The 22,799-nt window shown below is 44.2% G+C and overlaps 1 protein-coding gene across 3 annotated transcripts in view; it reads right to left on the bottom strand.

Annotated features, from left to right (window-relative positions):
• LOC137434379 (sodium/myo-inositol cotransporter 2) overlaps nucleotides 1-22,799 on the bottom strand; it is a 130,070-nt gene that overhangs the window by 48,506 nt on the left and 58,765 nt on the right. For all 3 annotated transcript variants that reach the window (XR_013624683.1, XM_078785439.1, XM_078785440.1), the window contains exons 8-9: nucleotides 13,646-13,726; nucleotides 1,033-1,238 (exon numbers count right to left, since the gene is read on the bottom strand). Coding sequence is in view for 2 of the 3 variants with exons in the window: in XM_078785439.1 (XP_078641565.1) it covers nucleotides 1,033-1,238; nucleotides 13,646-13,726 (287 nt within the window). In the remaining variant the exon portion in view is untranslated. The remainder of the gene's footprint in view (nucleotides 1-1,032; nucleotides 1,239-13,645; nucleotides 13,727-22,799) is intronic.

The raw sequence follows: 22,799 nt of genomic DNA, 5'->3' as shown, positions 1-22,799 counted from the left end.
TCGAACTGCGAGATGAAACAGGAGAGCAATGGCGGACAAATTGTGCAGAGTTCAATGTGGGTCGTGAACATCCTGTATCGTGGAAAATGATCAGAAGGAAATTTTACAGGGCAGGATACCACAGCTGGGTTGCTTTGCACAAACCGCTCACAACACCTGGAAACTTCTGTTTGTGGGTCCAGTAGTGGAAGGAGCACGGGCGATGGAATGCCAAGCAGTGGAGGAATGTGATGTGGTCTAATGATTGATCCTTCACAATGTTCTCGACGAATGGACGTGCGCATGTATGGCGACAGCCCAGGGAGCCCTACAGCCTCAAGTGCCTGGTTTCAACAGGAAAAGGCTTGGCGGTTCCATTATGGTGTGGGGCATGTTTTCTTGGCATGTCCTGGGTCCTCTCATTCCATTAGAAAGGCAGGGTTGATGCAACATGCTATGCTACCATCTGAAGTGATAACATGCATCCCATGATACAGCATTTCTTCCCTGTTTGGGAGAGTGTCTTTCAGGACAACAACGCTTTTGTCCACATGTACGCGTCATCACCCGGCAGTTTGAGAAACACAGATAAAGTTAACCATCTTCCATGGTCCTCCCAATCACATCAATACCATAAAGTATTTGTTGGACTCTGGCGATGAGCCGAAGACAGCCATTTGAGCCTCAATCAAAAAGACTAGAATTAGAGGACTTCATTGTGGAAGAATGGTGCCACATTCCAACAGTTGGACCCTTGTTGACTCCATGCCACATCACATACATGCCGCTCTTGATGCATGTTGTGACCCAACACCCTACGAAATGAAATTCTGTTGGCGTTTCCATTTTTTTTGTCCAATATCTATTACAGACATATTATTTGAGCTCGGCCATTTCTCGGTACAACCACGCTCGGTACAAGCAGGTTCAAACGAAATTGAGACTAATTGTTCAGATAACAGAGGCTATGTGATGTGGATGAGTTTTGAATTGTGGAATGAACAATATATAGGACAAAGAGTGGGAAAATACCCGAAAACAAAATGGAAATACCTGGTCTGAGCACCAGTACCATAAACTGGGAATAGTCATCCCTATAAGCACCCCTGGCCAGGGAAAGTCTGCAGTCTCCGCATCACGTAAAAGATGGAAGGCGTCATGCCGCGGTAACCCACACGACGAGTTGTTGTCACGGATAGTTGGTATCGAGTTGGGGTACTTCTCCAACAAACCCTTGTAGCCACCCACCTCGCCAAAACCTGCAGTTAAATAAGACAAGGATAAATTTGTATTTCATTAATTCCATTTTGAGTTGGAGAGAAGGGGGGGTTGAAATAAAGAATTTTTTTTTATCTTTAAAACAGCAGTTAAATAATTTTTAACAATACCATGGAGAAGAAAGGGGAACTTTCAGCAACAACAGCAGCAGCATCCCAAACAAACTGCGGCAGCAACAACCCTCTCTGTTTGCCGCTTATGTCATCCAAGGACACCTCCTCTCATAGCTCACAACTTCCTCCAATCCCTTATTCAGCGTGTAGATCTTAACGGGATCCCCTCATCTCTTCTCCATGTTAAGGCTGGAGCACCCCCAGGCAGTGTGCCCAGTTTTGTTCCTAATCTTTAATGATCTTTCAGATTCCCTGGAAAATCCTGCCTATCTCTTTGTTAATGATTCCAGCCTCTGTAGTATCATTTCTCATCCATTAGCCAGGCAAGAATGAGCCTCTTTCCTCTGTGCAGAACTGGATAGAATCAGGAACTGGTCCAACACTTGGAATACATCTTTCAACTGAGACAAATCCCACACACTCACCCTGTCTCACCGACAAGACCGTCTAGCAAACCCTCTCATCTACTTTCTAAACAAACTTTTGAATGTTTGATAGCCTACACAGCCTTCACTGGCAGCTTGATGGTGTACTGCTCTACCCCTTGTGCCGGTGCCCTTGTCTCACACCTTGCCCTTCTTGATGTCATGGAAAGCATGGCGCCAACCAAATTCATTGGGATCTCCTGCGGCAAAGCTGAGTGTCTAGTAGGCCTGTTATACTATTGTATCACAGACAGGTTTGGTGGCCTCTCTATCATATTGCCTCCTTTTTGGTTTTGCACCCTCTGCCTTCTCTTGGTGGGGTTTCCGGTTCCTCGGGCGAGTGAAGCGTACTTCGAGCTCTCCACGCCATCGAAGTTTAAGTGTTTTCCCATTCTTGTCTTTGTCAAATTACCACTGGTTATTTTGCTGTGTACATGTTATTGTGTGTTTCTGGTTGGTATTGGTTTGTAATTCGTACAAACTTGCGTGTAGTTAATCGTTTTCTGAGTCGTACCTCGTGCGCGGCCTGGTAACTTGGGGCTTCCCTCCCCCCGTCGGTGTTTTGTCGGTTTGGGTTATTTCCTTCGCTGTATTGCTTGTTTCTTTTATTTTATTTTCTCCCCCTCACCTCACCTCCCTAGACAAATAATTCTATATTGATTCTTTCTCTCCTCCCGGACACGTGCTTGTTCGCTCTCCTCCTCGTCTCGGCTTGTGCCCCGCCCCCTGTATCTCGTTTCTCTTCCGCCTCTGCTCCTTCCTTCTCAAATCCACGTTCTCGCTTGGAGACTTTTTCCAGATTGTTTTTCATGGTTCTGTTTGGATATTGTTGGAATATGTTTAAACCGCAGCCGTGATGCTGACGCCCCCCCCCCCCCCCCCAGAATTTCCATGTTTTAAACGTTTCCCAGTGTGTACCCTGGTCAGAATAGGTACACCGTATCCCTGCATGTCGTAAGAGATGACTAAGAGGGTTGGCGTCAGGAAGGGCATCCGGCCATAAAAACATTGCCTCAAAAAGAGAACCATGACAATTACAACTACATATGGGCAGGGTGCAGCCCGAAGTGGAGATCGGTTTCTGAGGTTTGGGACATGGAATGTAGGGACAATGACAGGGAGATCAGGAGAAGTGGTGGAAGTATTGGTCAGAAGAAGAGTGGACATATGTTGTGTGCAAGAGACGAGATGGAAGGGAAGTGGTGTGAGAATGGTGAAGGGTAGGCAGGGACAGAAATACAAGTTCGTGTGGCAAGGGTGCCCGGAGGGCGTGAATGGTGTTGGTGTCCTGTTTTCTGAGGAGTTTGTAGACAGTGTGGTGAGTGTGACTAGAGTGAGTGATAGGTTGATGATGGTGAAAATGATGATTGGAAAGCTCTTGGTGAACGTCATCTTGGGATATGCTCCGCAGGTTGGTCGAAGCAATGAAGAGAAGGACAAGTTCTGGTGTGCGATCGAGAAGCTGATGGAAAACGTGAAAGATGAGGAAGTTGTTGTGGTGGGAGGAGACCTGAATGGACATGTGGGAAGGAGTATGGATGGTTTTGAGGGAGTTCATGGGGGTTACGGATATGGTGTGAGAAATGGAGAAGGTGAAAGGATTTTGGAGTTTGCTGATGGAGCTGATTTGTTGATTTGTAATACTCAGTTCCAAAAAGAGGATAATAAGCTTGTTACATACACGTCAGGTGGGTCGACGACAACCGCTGACTACCTGATGGTGCGTAGGTGAGATAGGGGGCACCTCCGGGACACAAAGGTGATCCCGGGGGAGGAGGCTGTTTCACAGCACCACTTGGTTGTCTGCGACATAAGGGTGAAAGGTGCGAGGAGAGCTCGGCGGGTGAAGTACCAACCAAGAATGAAGGTGTGGAGGTTGAAAGAGGTGACAGTAAGGGAGGCATTAAAAGAGAGGCTTTTAACGAGGATGAGGGTAGAGAGGGTAGAGGATGATGTGGTTGAGCTTGAAAGTGGTTGGATGTCAATGAAAGCTAGTCTGTTGGGAGCCGTTGGTGAGGTATGTGGATGGACAAAAGGACCACCGAGGCACTCGGAAACATGGCGGTGGGATGATGAAGTTGGAAAGAGGATTGACGAGAAGAGGAAGAAGTTCAAGGAGTGGCAGAAGGCGAAGGGTACGGGAGCAGAAACAGCAGAGCATGAAAGTTATAAGGCAGCCAGGAAGGCTGCAAAGAAAGAGGTAGCAAAGGCGCAGGAGGCATGTAGGAAAATGTTCGGAGAACGCTTGGATTCGGAAGAGGGTCAGAAAACAGTATTCAGGATTGCAAAGCACATAGCGAAAGAGAGGTGTGATGTGATGGGGGTGAGTTGCTTGAAGGATGAAGTGGGACAAATCGTTGTCGACCCAGATGGAATTAAAGGAAGATGGAAAAGATATATGGAAATGCTGTTGAATACAGAGAATGAATGGGATGGCAACATAGAGAGTAACCCAGTTTTAGGACCGGCAGAGAAGATAACTGAGAAGGAAGTTGAGGAAGCGATAAAAGCAATGAAGAGTGGAAAAGCGGGAGGGCCGATGGGAGTTGTGGGAGATATGTTGAAGGCAGCAGGAAGTTGGGGTGTGAAGAGAATGACAGAGATCTGTAATCTGGTGGTGAAAGAAGGCCGCATTCCAGTGGCTTGGGAACTGAGTACCCTCGTCCCTCTATACAAGGGGAAAGGTGACCCTCTGGAGTGTGGCTCGTACCGAGCGATAAAGTTATTGGAGCATGGAATGAAGGTATTGGAAAGGGTGTTAGAGAGGAGGATAAGGAAGAAAGTGAAGATCGACGAAATGCAGTTTGGATTCATGCCAGGAAGAGGAACGACAGATGCGCTTTTCATTGTGAGGCAGTTGCAGGAGAAGTACATGGAGAAGAGGAAGAAGTTGTTTTTTGGGTTTGTTGATCTGGAGAAAGCATTTGATAGGGTTCCACGCAAAGTATTGACATGGGCATTGAGGAAGTTAGGAGTGGAGGAATGGTTGATCAGAGTAGTGATGGCAATGTACAAAAGAGCGCGCACAGCTGTAAGGACGAAGGACGGGAACAGTGGTGAGTTTGAGGTGAAGGTGGGAGTACATCAGGGGTCGGTACTAAGTCCACTACTATTTGTAACTGTGATGGATGTGCTGGCTCAGAACGTAAAGGAGGGTTTACCGTGGGAGTTGTTGTATGCAGATGATCTGGTGTTGATTGCGGAAAGTATGGATGGACTGAAGGAAAAGATGAACAAGTGGAAGGAATGCATGGAGACAAAAGGTCTGAAGGTGAATATCAGAAAGACGAAGGTGATGGCAAGTGGTAAAGCATGTGGTGAGGTGGAAAGAACTGGGAAGTGGCCGTGTGCTGTGTGCAGGAAGGGTGTCGGAGTGAACTCCATTCAATGTACAATGTGTGCTGAGTGGGTTCATCAAAAATGTAGTGGTCTGAGAGGGTCATTTACCAGTGTGGCAGCTACATTCAAATGTAAGGTGTGCACAGAGGGAGCTGCAGATGGAGGAAATGTTGAGTTGGATCTTGGAGACGGCATGAAGCTGGAAGGTGTGAAAACATTTTGCTACCTCGGAGACATGGTGAATGGAGAAGGTGGATCAGACTCGGCAACGGTTGCTCGAGTGAGATGTGCATGGAAGAAGTTTTGGGAACTGAGTGGCGTGCTGATGAGGAGGAGAGTGTCACTGAAGCTGAAGGGAAAGGTGTATGCTGCATGTGTGAGAAGTGTTATGATTTATGGGAGCGAGACATGGGTAATGAACGTTGAGCAGCAACGAAGGCTGGAAAGGGTGGAAATGCGAATGGTTCGATGGATGTGCGGAGTATCGAGAGAGAGGAAGACAAATGATGAATTGCGAAAGATGATGGGAATATTGCCTGTGATTGATGCTGTGAAGAGGAACAGGCTGAGATGGTTTGGTCATGTGTTGAGGAAGGATGAAAGTGACTGGTTGAGAAGAGTGATGGAAATTGATGTAGAAGGAAGTAGAGGACGGGGAAGACCGAGAAAGACTTGGCTAAAGATGGTGGAAGAAGAAATGCGGGCAAGGGGGTTAACAATGAGAGATGCAGAAAATAGGGCAAAATGGAGAAGATTGTCATGGGGACCGCAAGGCTAACCCCCGCTCTAGCAGGGAAAATGGCCTTAAAATGCATGTTGTTGTTGTTGTTTGCCTTCTCTCGGTGCTGTCCCATGTTTCTGCAGGGCATACACAGTCTGCCAGTAACTATCTTCTTGATAAGCTCCCAAAATCCAGGCACACAGCTAACCTCCACTCATTTGTTAATATTTTCTCTCGCCGTGGAACCAACTTCCCCAGTCTGTTCAGACCAATTATTCCCTCGAGAGCTTCAAGACAGGTGTTCATCACTACCTCAGGTCATCCCACATCCATACTCATGATCTATTTATTTTACCCCAAATGATCCCATTCCCAAGTACTCCTTTTCTATTGTGATTATTTGTGATTTTTCTATTGTGATTATTGTGAATATTGTGATTATTTCAAGGTTATTGTGATTTCCCCCTCTCTCCCTCACCTTTTTGTTTGTTGGTTATTAGTTGGTTTGTTCCTTTACCGTTTCATTCCTGCCTTCCCCTTCCTCTTCATGCTGTGTTTCACTCAGCTTGTGTACAGCTTGTTCACGACATGACCTCTCCCCATCCCCTTGATCCCACACTACTTTTGGCGTTTCCCCTTTACAACTTGTTCCCTTCCATAAGCCTCGATCATGTACACACCCCTTCCCCCCCCCCCCCCCTTCCCCTAAAAAAACAGACAGTAAGCAGCACTGCACGAAAACTAACCTCCTGGTGGCCCAGCCAGGAAATGCTTCAATGGCAAACAAGCTATTTCAGCATAACGATTACAAGACAGGTTTTGACCTTTTCTTTTGTTTCCAGGTTTCTTGCCTTCACAGCGAGTGAACATCATATGACAAAGCCTCTGTGGATGACTGCTCTCTGGTTGCATCTTCCAACCCGGAGTCTCCAACCACATGGCATGTTTTCCGGGTGCAAGAGAGTTGATCAAAATCTACAAGCCCCTACCTGATCAAATTCAGCAAGTTGATGTCTCATTGGCCCCAGCTCCAGTTTTTAATGTTGGAGACCAACAGCCAACATCCAGACTGGTGAGAGATTATAGACATCAGTGAGACATTATACAATTGAGTATCTCATTGTGACTTGGTGCTGCTCTTTGACAGAAAGGAACAAGCTACCTTCTGAGTCGATGGGGAATAACTACCAAGCCACACCTGGCCGAGTGGCGTGGCAGGTATGCAGTTTGTTCACCCAACACTCATAAAAGAGCGGTTTTTGACAGCTTTCTCCATTACAATCACTGGCTAGTTCTGATCAAGGGTACACCTCTGACTGCTCCAACTCCAACACTTCCTGCAAAATGATGGAATTTTCACGAGGCACACTGGAACGAGTACAAATTACTAAAATGCAGCAGTGTCAATTTCCTTCCATCGTCAGATATACTTGGGGGTGCTTACCAGGGCTTCTGTGATGTCATAAACTTGGCATCAGTCTTGCATCCCTCACGGTTGAAGAACAAACTACATTCCCAGTTCAGAAAAGAATTGTGAACAGCTCTATAACTCCTTGAAAGCAAGTGCAGATCAATATTCAATACTATGCATCCTCCCTATGAACTTTAGTCTCAGCTCAATGTTCAGCGACAGATGGAGAGAAGCAGTAGATAGCATGGACATAAACACTCCAACCAGAAGGCATGTCAGATAATCAACTGCCTCACCGGAACATCCAAAGTATGCACTATGCCCACTGCCCAGTCTCCGCAGATTGCCCAGTCTTCCTGACCATTGCAGGGACATACATCAACATTGTAAAGTATCCAAATCCCAAATAAGCACTTCTCAATGCTGTTTAACCATGAAAAAGCAGCACCAAACAGATCTGAACTTCCTGACCATGGCTTCACATGACATATCGGCTCAGATGAACTGATAACTGCACTGAAGTGGCATAAGCCAGGAAAGGCTCGTGGGCCAGACAACATCCAGCTCAACAATGTTGGCGGCCACCTCCTGAAATAGCTCAAAAGTTTCAAATCCCAATCCATTTATACAAACAAGCAGACTTCAATTGCTGGGAAGATTATTTTCAGTTAGTTAGTACAGCATTTTGTCATCATAAAATAAATGATTACTGAATACCGGATACATTTCCAGGGCTTTTAATACAAGTGTTTTAAGGGGGGGGGGGGGGGGGGGGAAGCGTGGAGTGAGAGGGCATCATGAATCGTGAACTGGAGCAATTTACCCTGGAATCACTGTCGCTCATGATGCAAAAACAGAGCATTCACCACCCCTTTAATCTCACACGGAGCGGTTTCCCAGAATCACACTTGCTCCAGTGTAAAACAGACCATTCACTACCCGGCTGCTCCCTGATGTTTTCTGCGCATACTGGACTCGTTAACACAATAATGTCTGTCCAAAGGACCTTGCCTGGCATCCCCTGTTGCACGTTCATGGCCAGTTTGATGACTACATTTCCTGTATTAAGTGGGTTTTCGTGATATCGGTTCTCGCTCGTGTACTTTATTTATTTCTCAGTTATCGTCGTCTTGTGTCTTCTTATAATAAACTGTTGTTCTGTAAGATTGAATTGGTGACCGGCCATTACAGATTTAGCACGACAAAAACCACTTTGGTGCGGCTTTAATGGCAAATCCTCAGGGGAGGTTATAATTGGTAATGTTACCAGGTAAGAAACGACAAGTGATCAAATCGACACACCATTGATCGGAGTATGGTGAGTATGCTAAACAATGAGGTGATGCAAGGAGAAGCCAAAGTTTTGGGGTGTGAATCCATCAGTGCAAAACAGTCTATTCAATCCATTGTTCTACCTGTCTGCTGACATAGACGTACAAGAGCATTCACGAAGACCAACTTTCCATAGTAAGAGACATTTGATTGGTCAGCCAGCATGATTTGAAACACTTTCATAAAACTTGACACTAGAGGCTAAAGTATATATAGCAAGTAAATGACATTTTGTCATATGGAAGTACAATTGCATTTTTTTCATTGGTCCTTTCAAGTCAAATAAATAAATGATGTGTGTGTGTATATATATATATATATATATATATATATATATATAATAATAATAATAATAATAATAATTCATTTATTTTGTATAGCGCTTTTCCAGAAGCCCAAAGGCGCTTTGACAGAGTGGAAAACATAATGCATAACAATACATGAAAACAACAATTGCAAAAAGACAAGAATCAAGAAAACAAACAGCAGCGATATACGGCATATATATAAGACAAGAATCAAAAAGACAAGACAAGAATCAATAGGGAAATATTTAAAGCAAAAGGAGGGAGAAGGAGAAGAGATAGTCAGGGGTTAAATGCTGTGGGTTGAATGTTGAATGCAGCGTTGAACAGGTGGGTCTTTAGTGATGTTTTGAATGTGGTGAGTGAGGAGGAGTCTCTGATGGTGTGAGGTAGTGAGTTCCAGAGGGTGGGAGCAGCGATGGAGAAGGCCCTGTCCCCCCAGGATCTGAATTTGGTCCGGATGGAGGGGGTCAGGAGGTTGGTACCAGCAGAGCGGAGGTTGCGGGTGGGAGTGTGTCTGGAGAGGAGGTCAGCTAGGTAGGATGGGGCCAGGTTATGGAGGGCTTTGTATGTCAAGAGGAGGATTTTGTACTGGATTCTCTGGGGGATGGGGAGCCAGTGAAGCTTGTAAAGGACGGGGGTGATGTGGTCACGGGTCCGGGAATGAGTGAGTAGACGGGCAGCGGAGTTCTGAATGTATTGGAGTTTATTGGTGATTTTTGAGGGTGAACCATAGAGGAGGCTATTGCAGTAGTCCAGACGGGAGGTGATGAAGGCGTGGATGAGGGTTTCTGCAGCCGTGGAGGAGAGGGATGAGCGGAGACGGGCAATGTTTTTCAGGTGAAAGAAGGCTGACTTTGTGATCTGTTTAGTGTATTTGTCGAAGGAAAGGGTTTGGTCAAAGATGACGCCAAGATTCCGGATGTGAGGAGAGGTGGATACTGGGATACCGTCGATGTTGAGGGCAAAGTTATGGGTGGATTTTGTGAGCGTTTTTGGGCCAATGATGATTATTTCAGATTTATCACAGTTAAGCTTGAGGAAGTTGATTTGAAGCCAGGATTTTATTTCAGTGATGCAGTTTGTCAGGATAGAGTGGGTGTCGGTGGAGACGGACTTGGTGGAGATGAAAAGCTGGATGTCATCGGCGAAGCAGTGGAATTGGAGACCATGACGGCGGATTAAGTGACCGAGCGGGGACAGGTAAAGGATGAAGAGGAGGGGGCCAAGAACTGAACCTTGGGGGACACCTTGGGGGAGGGGAGCAGTGGGGGATTTGCAGTTATTGATGGAGATGAACTGGCATCTGTCAGAGAGGTATGATTTAATCCAAGAGAGGGCAGTGCCGGTGACGTTAAAGGTGGATTCAAGTCGGGTGAGGAGGATAGTGTGATCGATGGTGTCAAAGGCAGCGCTGAGGTCGAGGAGGACGAGAATGTTGAGGTTGCCAGCGTCAGAGGAGAGGAGAAGGTCGTTGGTGATTTTGAGGAGAGCAGTTTCAGTACTGTGGTTGGAGCGGAATCCGGATTGGAATGTTTCATACAAGTTATTGGCAGAGAGATGATGTTTGAGTTGAGTGGCTACAGCACGTTCCAAAACTTTTGACAGAAAGGGTAGGTTGGAGATGGGTCTGAAGTTGTTTAGGGTGTCAGGGTTTAGACCAGGTTTTTTTAGAATGGGGGTAACAGCAGCAATTTTGAGGGAAGGTGGGACGATGCCTGTAGACAGGGAGGAGTTTATTGTTGCAATGATAAGTGGAGAGAGAGCAGGGAGGGAGGCTTTGACAAAGCTGGAGGGGATGGGGTCAAGAGTGCAGGTGGCAGTTTTCATTCCTATGAGGAGTTCAGAGAGGTCAGTAGGAGAGATTGGGGAGAACCGAGACAGGGGATGGCAGGACAAGGGGGGGCAGGTGGTTGGAGGGGGAGCGGGTGCGGCGGTGGTCAAGCTGTTGTAGATGTTGTCAATTTTGCGTTGGAAGAAAGAGAGGAAGGAGATGCAGTTGTCTACTGTGAATGACTGGGTGGTGGTGTTCAGGGGGCGGAGGAGTTTGTTTATTGTCGAGAAGAGTGCTTTTGGGTTTCCGGAGCCAGAGTGGATAATTTGAGAGTAGTAGGCAGAGCGGGCGCGGGAGAGGGCATCTTTGTAGTGTTGTATGTGGTCCTTGTAGGCTTGGGAGTGAACTGTGAGACCCGTTTTATTGCGGAGTCTTTCAAGTTGGCGAGCACGAGTTTTCATCAGGTGGAGTTCAGGGGTAAACCAGGGAGCAGAATGGGTGAAAGAAACTGTTTTGGTTTTTACAGGCGCAAGCTGGTCAAGGCAGGAGGAGAGAGTGTGGTTGTAGTAGTCAGTGAGGTCGGAAGGGGTGTGGAGGTCAATGAAGGGAGAAGTGGACATTTTTTCAGAGAGGGTGGATGAGAATGAGGTAGGTGAAAGAGCGTTTAGCTTACGGAAGTTGATTGTGCGATAATGCCTTGGTGTTGGGGCGGGGATGTTGATGGTCAGAGTGATGGCTAAGTGGTCAGAGAGGGTGAGGTCGGAGCCATAGAGATGGTGCAAATTTAATCCAGTGGAGCAGACAAGGTCCAAAATGTGACCACGGATATGGGTAGGAAAGTCGACATGTTGAGTGAGGTTAAAGCAGGTGAGTAAATCAGTGAAGTCAGTGGTTATTGTGGAGTCAGTGGAGTCCATGTGGATATTGAAATCACCAAGGAGGAGGATTGAGGGGGAGAGGGAACATAGCTGGGTCAGAAAGTAGGAGAAGTCAGACAGGAATGATGGGTGTGGTTTGGGAGGGCGGTAGACGACAGCCATGACTGACTGCGTGTGACCAGAGAGTTTTAAAGCCAGGTGTTCAAATGATGGAGCAGATGAGATGGAGATGAGGTTGGTCTTGATGTCTTGACGGTGGATAACGGCAATTCCACCACCTCGGCCCTCCGAGCGTGGTTTATTGACGTAGGAATATCCATTGGGTGTGGTGAGGTTGAGTGTGTAGTAGTCCAGAGGTTGTTGCCAGGTTTCGGTGAGACAGAGAAAGTCCAGTTTGTTATCCAGGATGTATTCGTTCAGGATGAGGCATTTATTGTTGAGGGACCGGGTGTTGAACAGGGTGAGCTTGATGTTGTTTTGAACAGCAGGGATGAATTCAGGTGATTTAGCCAGGGTTCGTAGGCAAGAGGTGCGATCGTGTGGGTTGCTGTGACCAGGTGCGCTGGGACGAAGAGTGAGAGTGCGCTGAGCCGACCAGAGGACGGGGATGGAGTGACCTGATTGCAAATAAACAAACTTGCGACCGGAGCCACGGTGAATGTACCTGGGTCGTCGGAGGAGTCCATTTGATTTGATGGCAGAGATGCATGATGGGGTGGAGCGGGTATTGATATATATATATATATTGTTGCGGATATGGGATTTGCATCCATCCATATCCGCTTGTAAATATTCCCCTATTTCCTCAATACTTCCCAACTATCCCCAATCCCCCATTCCCTAGTCCCATTTTCTGTAAACAACACTCTGTAGACCCGACCTCCCCCTATTTCCCCCATTAAATGTCGTGCCCAGGTTCACCGCATCTCATGTAAGACAACTATAGGACATCTTGCTAGTTATTCTTAGTCTATGTCAGTTAAGGACTCGTTTCCATTAATTCTGACCCCTCGTTGCACCAGAATGTGATTGTATGGCACCGTTAGGAAGTTTAGGACCTCCCAATACCTCCCCGCAGCTCTTCCTCACGGTTCAGCAACAACAACAACAACAACAGCAACGGCGGCGGCGTGCACAGGGAGTGCGCGTCCTCACTCCGGCTTGGTTGGTAGGGGGTGTTGGGAGGGCATGAGGCCTTCCCAGCGAGCCGCCATCGAACATGTGCTCGACGGGGTTACCAAATAGGGGCTCCCTGTCAGCTCCTCGTCAAGGGCGGAGCCCGGTAACCCCCGCACCCAATGGAAGCGGCGGACCGGTCCCATCTGGGGCGGAGCCAACCAGCCGAGGGCGTGTCACTCCCCGCTGAGCATGCGCAAGAGGAGGGAGGTGACGTCAGATGCGCGCTGAGCTTGAAGCAAGACACGTCCCTTCCGAGCGCAGTGAGACCTCCCTGCATCTCTTGGACCGTGCTTGATCCTGTCCTCGAGCCAAGGTGCACCTTGTGCTATCGACTACCTGTCCCTTCCTGCCATCAATCCCTGTGTAAGTCAGCCTTGTCCCGTTTGTCTGTGGTCTGTCTGGGATAAAATAAGATTGTATTTAAGTGCCTATCTCTTCTGTGTCTTTACCTCACTACCTTGTAATCTACCCCTTTTCTCCACCACTGTAATTATATCCTCCTCCGGAGGTCTTGAGAACTGTACCCCTTGCGTCGTTTCATCTATCCCAGTCGTTGTGTCCTTTCCATCATTGATTTAGCATAGCGCGATTTGGTCAACGTCTGGGTGGAATCGGGGTCTAGTCGGGGAATAACTGTTAGGTCGCGGTAATACACCACCGCTCGGTCGAAATAACATCTAACCACGATCCGTAACAATATATATATATATATATATATATATATATATATATATATATATATATATATATACACACACATACAGAAATATAAAGGCCTATTTCCAGCTTTATACATAGAGTGCAAAGTTTTGTTGCAGTTTAATTTACAAGTATCGCAGAAAATGATTGGTAGCACAGGTAAAATAAAACATTTACAATATCAAAGTTTAACAAAGTATGCAAACACTCACTGATTGCCATTAGCACAAGTGCTCCACAAAACATGATAACCGTCTGCAAAGCATCGGTGTAAATGACAGCAGCCAGACCACCTGGAATGCAGGGTGAGAAAAGTTAAAACCACATTTCAGGAATTCAGCACTACTGTTAAACGAATTGGTTGTTACATTACATTAACTTGTGAACTATAAGTAAAGCATTAATGACATTATCAACATTGAGGAAGGAAAAAATAAAATCTTTGCAGAAAGTTTGCAAGCAAAAGGATGAAGAAATATGGAATAGGAAAGTTATAGAGCAACAACATGCCTTCAGAATTAGATGTCAGAATTCAATGTCTTGTAGCTTTGCACAATAAGTAAAAGTGCAGTGCCTCCACGATTTAGGCAAGTTCTAAATGCGTTGAAAAACGATTTACAAAAAACAGAAAAGGAAAAATTGGCCCCATTCTCAGCAACTTGGTGAAAGGAAAGTTTTCAGGCAGCTTGCTTGTATATTATGAAGATTATGTTTACTGAGAAATGCGTGAATTCTCAACGGCTAAACGCAACTACCATCTGTCATTTTAAACAGGCCATTCACGTTCATATAACACAAAACTGTCACAGACAGTAATGACCTCTGCTTCCGGACAAGAGCAAATCTTTATGCCGTTTACGCATGGCCGAAAGTTTTTCTTCAAACTCAAATTCTAACGTCAAATTTCAAAACCCCACCCCAGCATCATGTGTGAGGCCTAAGACAAGCTAGAGGGCAGAACAGCATCCAGAAGATCCATTCAATGGGAAGATTAACCCATGAGAGACGAGCGAAGGACCTGCTGGCAGAAAAAAAATATATTCGCAAGTACCACCAGCAAGTGGAAGAACATAAAGATTGCAATTCTTCCATTATTGCATTTACATTTTATTAATGGATAGATGCTATATTAAGTGAAAATTACAAAAACAGTTGAAAGAAAAGATTGGAAGCTACAAAATAAAAATAACCCATTAATAGTGACAAAATAGATAAAACCAAAAATATACCAAAAAACAAGCAAATGATGGGTTAAGTTTGAGAAAAAAATATATATAAATAATAAAAATAAAAACTATCCAGGGAAGAGTTTCTACTAGTTCATCTTGAAAGCTGCACTGTCGAAGAAAATAAATATCCTCCACCCTCCACCACATATTCCTAACCCTCATGCGGCTTTGTTTGTTTATTCCTCTACCGTATCCTACCGCCCCATTATCACCTCCAACCGCTCGTCCCAGGCTACAAATGTAACAGTGACCGACTGGCCACAAGTACGGAGAACAAGCACGGAAGAGATTTCAAGTCACAACGTAGGATCAATCAACATGACATTCTTGGTGCAGAAAACTTGGTTCCACATTAACAATTACGAATGCAGTTTGAAGCGGCTAAAAACAACAACAACCCCACCAAAGATCTATTTTTTTATTTTTTTTATTTTTTTTAAATCAGATGGCTTGTTAAAATAATTCAAAGGGAAGACTACAATTTTGTTTTTCCTGACCAAAAAAAATGTTAGGTTTCCACATTCAATGGGGACAATCTCACAATTGCACGAATGAAGTCCATTGTGCACCATGATGAGGTCAATACTTTCTAATTTAAATAAATTGATCATCAAGACAAAAATACAGCATTGGATAATTATTTAGTGTTAAGATTTATTATGAAACAAAAAGCATGTTTTGGGACTTTAGGAGCAAGTTTTGGGACTTTGGGAGCAAGTTTTGGGACTTTGGGAGCAAGTTTTGGGAGTTTTGGGACTTTGGGAGCAAGCTTTGGGAGTTTTGGGACAAAAAAAAGTCTAAATTAAACTACATAGGTAGCTGAACTGTCTAAACTACAGGTACGCATGCTCGTGTATGAGCTGTCTAGCCCGTTTTAGAACCATGCGATAAACGGTCCTGGTTTTTGACAGGCAGGTCGATTCATCAATGCGTGTGCCGCCCCATGGATGGACGGTAAACTGGGCATTTGTCTGCCCGCATTAATTTGTGGACGTTAAAAAATCCCACAGTGACTTTCGTGAAGATGCAGACATAGCCATTGTTCCAGATTACTACACCTTCAGTCGGGTATCCTGCATCGGAGTGGTGATGCGTACGAGTTTGTTTCTAGCCTATATATATTTATCGACTATAGTCGTGACAAATCTCAGAAGTTTGTAAAAAGTATGGGCCACTCGTCATATTTATTATTATTAAAGATTAGTTACATATTAAAGGAATGTATGAATTATAGTTGGAAAAAGGGTAAACTTACTTTCGAGTCTGTTAACAAAGGGGCTCAGGGGAAGGAATTTGGAAAATTGTATTTACTTTACAATGGCAATTCTGCATTCCAAAGGAATAATACACCTCAAAACAAATGGCAAATGTCCACCATGGAGATTTAGCAAAGTCCAAGAGCTAATGGAAGGCAGAAGGTGCAGAAAGGAAAGCCAGATTGCAAATTAGAATAAGGAGAAACCAAATACTTTGTGAAAATGTATAATAAAGCAAAAAAATAAATAAAATGAAATATATATATATATATAAACGGAGGCAAAAAATACAGCAAAATTTAAAGGGCGATGCAGCAAAGCCTAGCTCGGTCGCTATTAGAGAAGCTCCAACCAACATGCCTGTTCAATAGTATTTTAAAAATGCAAGAGGGAAAGAAATCGGCAAAAGGGAAAAGGGATACCCCGGGGGAAACGCTGCAGTGCGTGCTTCTGACGAGTTTTCTCCTGCAGCGAGATCAGAAAGCATTCAGCAAACGTTAGCAAGGTCTCGCATGCCTTACTAACATTATGGCTTGTGTTGCAACACTAAAGGTAGCCCAACTGTCTAAACTACACAAATTCAGACCATTAAACACCCTATGACATGAATTGTGAACAGATTGGACATTTGGAATGGCTTTGCATGCATCAAGACATCTACAAAAGCACTCATGTTTTCAATAGGAACTATAGGCTAAAGCTGCAAGATCACGGGCTCACTAGAATGAGGTGCACCAATAATACAAGTCGGCGTGACTTTCCTTGGTAGAACTGCATTCCACCATTTCTGCAAAAAGCTTTTTGGCATGGAATGGTTAGGTTGGCTGCAATGTGAGAAAAAAATGCCTTGAAATCAGTTGGAATGTGCTCGAATCAACAGTTTTACTTTAAACTGTCGTTGGAATTCCCTCTCCAATTTTTTTTCCAACATTAACTAAAACATTGTAAACATTAGCAGTAAAACCCTGGTGACTGTCTTTCTGCCGATTAACACATCTATTGGAGGGTATGGTTGGGGGGGGGGGGGGGGGGGGAGGTTGTGGAAAGGGGGGCAGTGGGAGGGGGGGGAATGGGCAAAGTCATGGGTCCCAACCGACAGTGGCCTGCAAAAGTATTCGCCCCCTACCAAGAATGCCACATTTAGATGAATTACAAATTAATTTTTCCAAATGAACTTTTTTATTAAAAAAAACTGAAGACATCAAACTAAACACCCTTATAGTTGAAGGAGGTTACATGTCAGGAATACCTGAAAAAACATGCATAAATTAAAATTCACTGGTTGTAATGTAGAAGTGGGTTAAATAATGACTGTCATTCCTGTCCAATCAAGAAAGCTGGAATGATGGAACCACGTGATTACTGTACTCACGTGGGTAAAAGCTTGCAATTAAGGGAGCATTGAATGGGCTTGTGTCCATGTGTGAACTTCCTGTTGAGGAGCAAAAGGTGCTTGCTATCTGCTAGGAACACATTCAAGGTTGGCCACCTGGGGTTCATGTTATCTTTTTGCATGCTTATATGCATCTTTAATGAGAAAGTGTGGGCTGAACTGCATTCCTATTCCTTGAGTGAATTTTGCCAGCATATTGTGCTTTCAGAGATCTGCAAGGGTTGTGTATATGTTATTCCCTTACGTAGATGCTTATCTCTTCATGTACACGAAACTGAATAAATTCCTCTGTATCAGTCTGAAGTCTGTTGGTGACCCATTCCAGTGTGAGTGGCCTCCACAGCAAAGGTATTTAGCCCCTTATGTCAGCACTTTGTGGAAACATGTTTTGCAGCAATGACTGCTATGAGTCTTTGTGGGTACGTCTCTACCAGCTTTTCACACTAAGATGGTGAAATCGTCGCCCATTTTTCACGTGAAAATTGGTCTAGGTTTGTCAAGTTTGATCGGGATCGTCAATGGACTGAAATCTTCAAGTTTTGCCATAAATGTTCAATGAAATCTTCAAGTTTTGCCATAAATGTTCAATTGGGCTCAAGTCAGGAATTTGACAAGAACATTTATTTTCTTCTTATTCAGCCACTCCAGTGTGACTTCAGCTTTGTGCTTCATATCATTGTTCTGCTGAAATGTGAATCTCCTACCCAGTTTCAGATTCATGGCTGATTCAAACAGGTTTTCATCAAGGATTCTCCTGTACTTTGCACCATTCATTGTCCCTCCTACCCTGACAAGTTTGCCAGTCCCTGGTTATGAAAAGCAGCCCCATAACATGATGGTGTTGACTGGGTGATGTGCTGTGTTAGGCTTGCACCAGATGTAACGCTTTGTAGTTAGCCCAAAAAGTTCAATTTTTGTCTCGTTTGATCACAAAACTTCTCCACATGCCTGCAGTATCATCAAGATGCTTTTTCACAAACTCCAGATGAACTTTTAGATGCGTCTTTTCAGCAATGGCTTCTTTCTTGGCACTTGTCCATAGAGCCCAGCTTTGTGAAGGGAACAGGATATTGTTGATTGATGAACACAATGACAGAGCCATCATGGACATAGAGCCTTGCAGATCTTTCAAAGTCATTTTTGGATTTACAGTGACATCCCAAGGTTCAGTTCTTGGCCCCCCTCCTCTTCATCCTGTACCTGTCCCCCCTTGGTCACTTAATCCGCTGTCATGGTCTCCAATTCCACTGCTTCGCCGATGACATCCAGCTTTTCATCTCCACCAAGTCCATCTCCACCGCCACCCACTCTATCCTGACAAACTGCATCACTGAAATAAAATCCTGGCTTCAAATCAACTTCCTCAAACTTAACTATGATAAATCTGAAATAATCATCATTGGCCCAAAAACGCTCACCAAATCCACCCATAACTTTGCCCTCAACATCGACGGTTTCCCAGTATCCACCTCCCCTCACATCCGGAATCTTGGCATCATCTTTGACCAAACCCTCTCCTTCGACAAATACACTAAACAGATCACAAAGACAGCCTTCTTTCACCTGAAAAACATCGCCCGTCTCCATCCATCCCTCTCCTCCACGGCTGCAGAAACCCTCATCCACGCCTTCATCACCTCCCGTCTGGACTACTGCAACAGCCTCCTCTTTGGTTCACCCTCAATAATCATCAATAAACTCCAATACATTCAGAACTCCGCTGCCCGTCTACTCACCCATTCCCGGACCCGTGACCACATCACCCCCGTCCTTTACAAGCTTCACTGGCTCCCCATCCCCCAGAGAATCCAGTACAAAATCCTCCTCTTGACCTACAAAGCCCTCCATAACCTGGCCCCATCCTACCTGACTGACCTCCTCTCCAGACACACTCCCACCCGCAACCTCCGCTCTGCTGGTACCAACCTCCTCACCCCCCCCCCCCCCCCATGCGGACCAAATTCAGATCCTGGGGGGACAGGGCCTTCTCCATCGCTGCTCCCACCCTCTGGAACTCACTACCTCACACCATCAGAGACTCCTCCTCACTCACCACATTCAAAACATCACTCAAGACCCCACCTGTTCAACACTGCATTCAACATTTAACCCCTGACGATCTCTTCTCCTTCTCCTTCCTTTTGCTTTGATTATTTACCTGTTGATTTTTGTCTTTTTGCACTTGTTTTTTTGTACTCTGTCAAAGCGTCTTTGGGCTTCTTGAAAAGCGCTAAATAAAATAAATGTATTATTATTATTATTATTATCCTGAACCAGTTTCCCACTTTTCCGGGTGCCGAGTTTCAATGGGCAACTCGATCTGGTAGAGTCTGGGTGGTATGATACGTCTTACACTTCCTAATGATGAATTTATCTGTACTCAAAGGGATAATAAGTGATTTTAAAATTTTCTTACAACTCTCCTGAACGGTGCTTCTCCACCACGTCAAGTCTGATTTATTTGGAAAGCACCTTGGTCTTCATGTTTGCCTTGTTTTTTTGGGGGGTTTTTTGTATACAAGATCGAGGCTCGTGTAAGAGCTAACATCAATCACAAAAAAAAAACAAAAAAAAAACTGACACTAAAAAATACAATAAAGGGAGCGGGAGACAGGATGGGGAGAAAGAGGGAAGCACACAAGTACAACAGCAGAGAACAGGGACATTGGGAGATCTGTGGGAGGAGGCATGGGAAGGGGAGGGGGGTATAAAACACATGGAGACTGCTTGGACTTCCAGGAAAGAAGTCAGCATTTCAAAAAAGTAGATCTGGGGTGAATTAACGGGGGTAGGAAAGATCAAGGTTTTGGATGGGGGAAGATAAGAGATGGTGGTTGACAAAGTTTGACCAAGAAGTTTGACCAAGAAGAAAGAAGAAGAAGAAGTTTAAACTTTTAAGAGAAGTTTGACCAAGTGAGTTGCACCTTAAAACTCCTTAGATACATGAGGGACATAATGTTTTAAGTTCAACTACTGATTACAAACAGGTGAAACCTATTACACTTATTTTGTAACCTATCAAACAAATCATTTGCTCCGAAAGTGATTTAGGGTTTTCATGACAGGCAAGGGGGTTTAAATATTTATGCAACTGAGAATCATCTGATTTTCTCTGTTAATCTAACTTATTCACATTTTATCTGCATCTTTTAGCTTTATCACTTTAGGGTAGTTTGTGAAGATGTATTAAGTTTGATTTGAAAGCATCAATAAATAAGCTCAGATGGCATCAAAATGTGAAAACTCTGGAGGAAGACGAATACTTTTTCAAGCCATTGTATGTAATAGGGTGCTTTCATAAATAAATGTAATAGTGCAAAATTGAAAATAAACCACCCAAACCATCTAGAAAACACATAACTATAGGTGTATTAAAAACAAAGTAAAATGGACCAATGCATTTGTTGATTAATAAAGTGCCAAAAGATTGGATTTAGTTGAAGTACAATTTGTTTTCTTACTCTGTTTGGTGGAAAAAACGGAAATAAAACATGCAAGATTGCATGATCTGCAAACTGTGGCTGAGAAGACAAGATTCCAGAGTTGTTGTCACATCACATGATGAATAGTTTGCACTTTACTCAGAAATATACATAAACTAGGTGGTATTCATAGAATACTTACCCATGCAATCTTGATAAGGACTTGGTGTGAGCCAACTCTTCTGTTTAAGGTTTTTTTTTCTTCTTTGATCCCATATGGCTGCCAGACCAAGTGACCTATAATGCTATAAATTTACATTCTCCAATATAATTGTTGCGTACATCACGCAGAAGAAATTTCAGTGATCGGACGAAGCATTGTACTTGTCAAATTATGACGTCATAATGAAGGCACCAATAACGTCATCGTAAGCAACACTTATTCCCCATGTGGAGACCTTTACAATGAGCCACGTTTCAATTTTTATCTCCGCCACCAAAGGTGGATGGAGGTTGTGTTTTCACCCCTGTCTGTCCGTTTGTCTGCCGGTTTGTTTGTGAACAAAATATCTCAAAGAGTTGTGGACGGATTCGGACGAAATTTGGCAGAGATGTAGCGTATGTGACAGGGATGAAATGATTAGATTTTGGTGAAGATTCGGATTCGGATAGTAGGATTTTTAAAGTGATTCTTCACCATTGGGATATAGGGCCAAAAACGATACATAGCAGGATATCTCAAAAAGTTGTGAACGGATTTGGATGAAACTTGGTGGAGAAGTTGGGTGTCTGACAAGGACAATTAGATTCGAATCTGAATATGGATTCGGTGAAGATCTGAATATGGATTCGGATATGAGGATTATTTTATTTTTTTAAAGTGATTCTTCACCATTGGAAAAATATTTCTATAGGCAGAATTGTGTTTGGAGTACCAAAAATACTCCTATTGTACATTTTGTCAATCGGACCAACGGTTGCTGAGAAAATGAATTTTAAAAACGCAAACACGCACGTACGCCACACGTACACAACCGAATGCCTAACCCTGCTTTTTGCGTCGCGAGCGCAGGGTAATGAAGCTCCATCTGTAAATACTATTAGTTATGGGAAAATAAAATTCAGATGAAGGTATGGTTGTGATGCACGATCAAAAGAGCAGAAGTGACTGAGAATATGCATGCAGTGATGACGAGCAGCCCTGGTAGGTCCTTATGTTGACCACTCGTCCGCACTTTGCATTAACAAGGAATCTGTGGGAAGAATACTCACAAAGGACTGAGTTGCATCCAAATAAGCTTCATTTGTCATGACAGGACAGTGCAGAAATGGCACACTTACCTTTCATCTGTCAGGTCTGGGTTTTATTTTCACAGATTATAAAGTGAATGGTGCTTCACAGGCAGGCCATATTGCATCACAAATATAGTTATCCCTTGCCTTATATGGCCATTAAGCTGGGTACCCATCTGCTCGCATTAGTTGATGGAAGCTAAAGATCCACTGTCTTTTGCAGAAAAGTAGGGGAGTTTGCATCCTACCCAAATTCCAGAAAATTCCTGCCCTAACCTACACGAGGGACTGCATCAGCTGAACAGCCACACTCCCTGGCAATAATGTAAACCTTAAACCAGACATGTAAACGTTAAATAATGTAAATGCTGTATATGAGAGAAGCAGAAGCTGCAGGGAAACCCACAGGTGACAGAAGGAAGAGCAAGATCGTCACATTTTGACTTTTAAGGAAATGAGCATATTTTCGACTGGCTCTTTAAGAGTAGTTTTGTTAACAAGCAGAACATGATGTTTTGAGACGCAGATAATCCACCGCAGCTTCATTATAAACCTATTTATGGTCAAACACGTGTGACATGTGTTGTTTACACAAGTGCTGACACAAGCCTTTTCGATTTTTGAGGGAGATCATTTGATGAACTACTTTAAAAACCTAAACTGAAGATGCAAGACAATACATACTGTGGTTTGCATTGGCTGCCATTGAAGACTTATGTGCGCATTCCATTGCTTTTGGAAAAAAAAAGAAAAAAAGTTTTTATTGGGCCAAA

The sequence above is a fragment of the Myxine glutinosa genome, chromosome 10 (assembly GCF_964187855.1).
Source record: "Myxine glutinosa chromosome 10, kmMyxGlut1.1, whole genome shotgun sequence".
Classification (NCBI taxonomy): Eukaryota; Metazoa; Chordata; class Myxini; order Myxiniformes; family Myxinidae; genus Myxine; species Myxine glutinosa.
The sequence above is the reverse complement of the archived record's forward strand: the minus strand, read 5'-3'. Positions and strand labels throughout refer to the sequence as shown.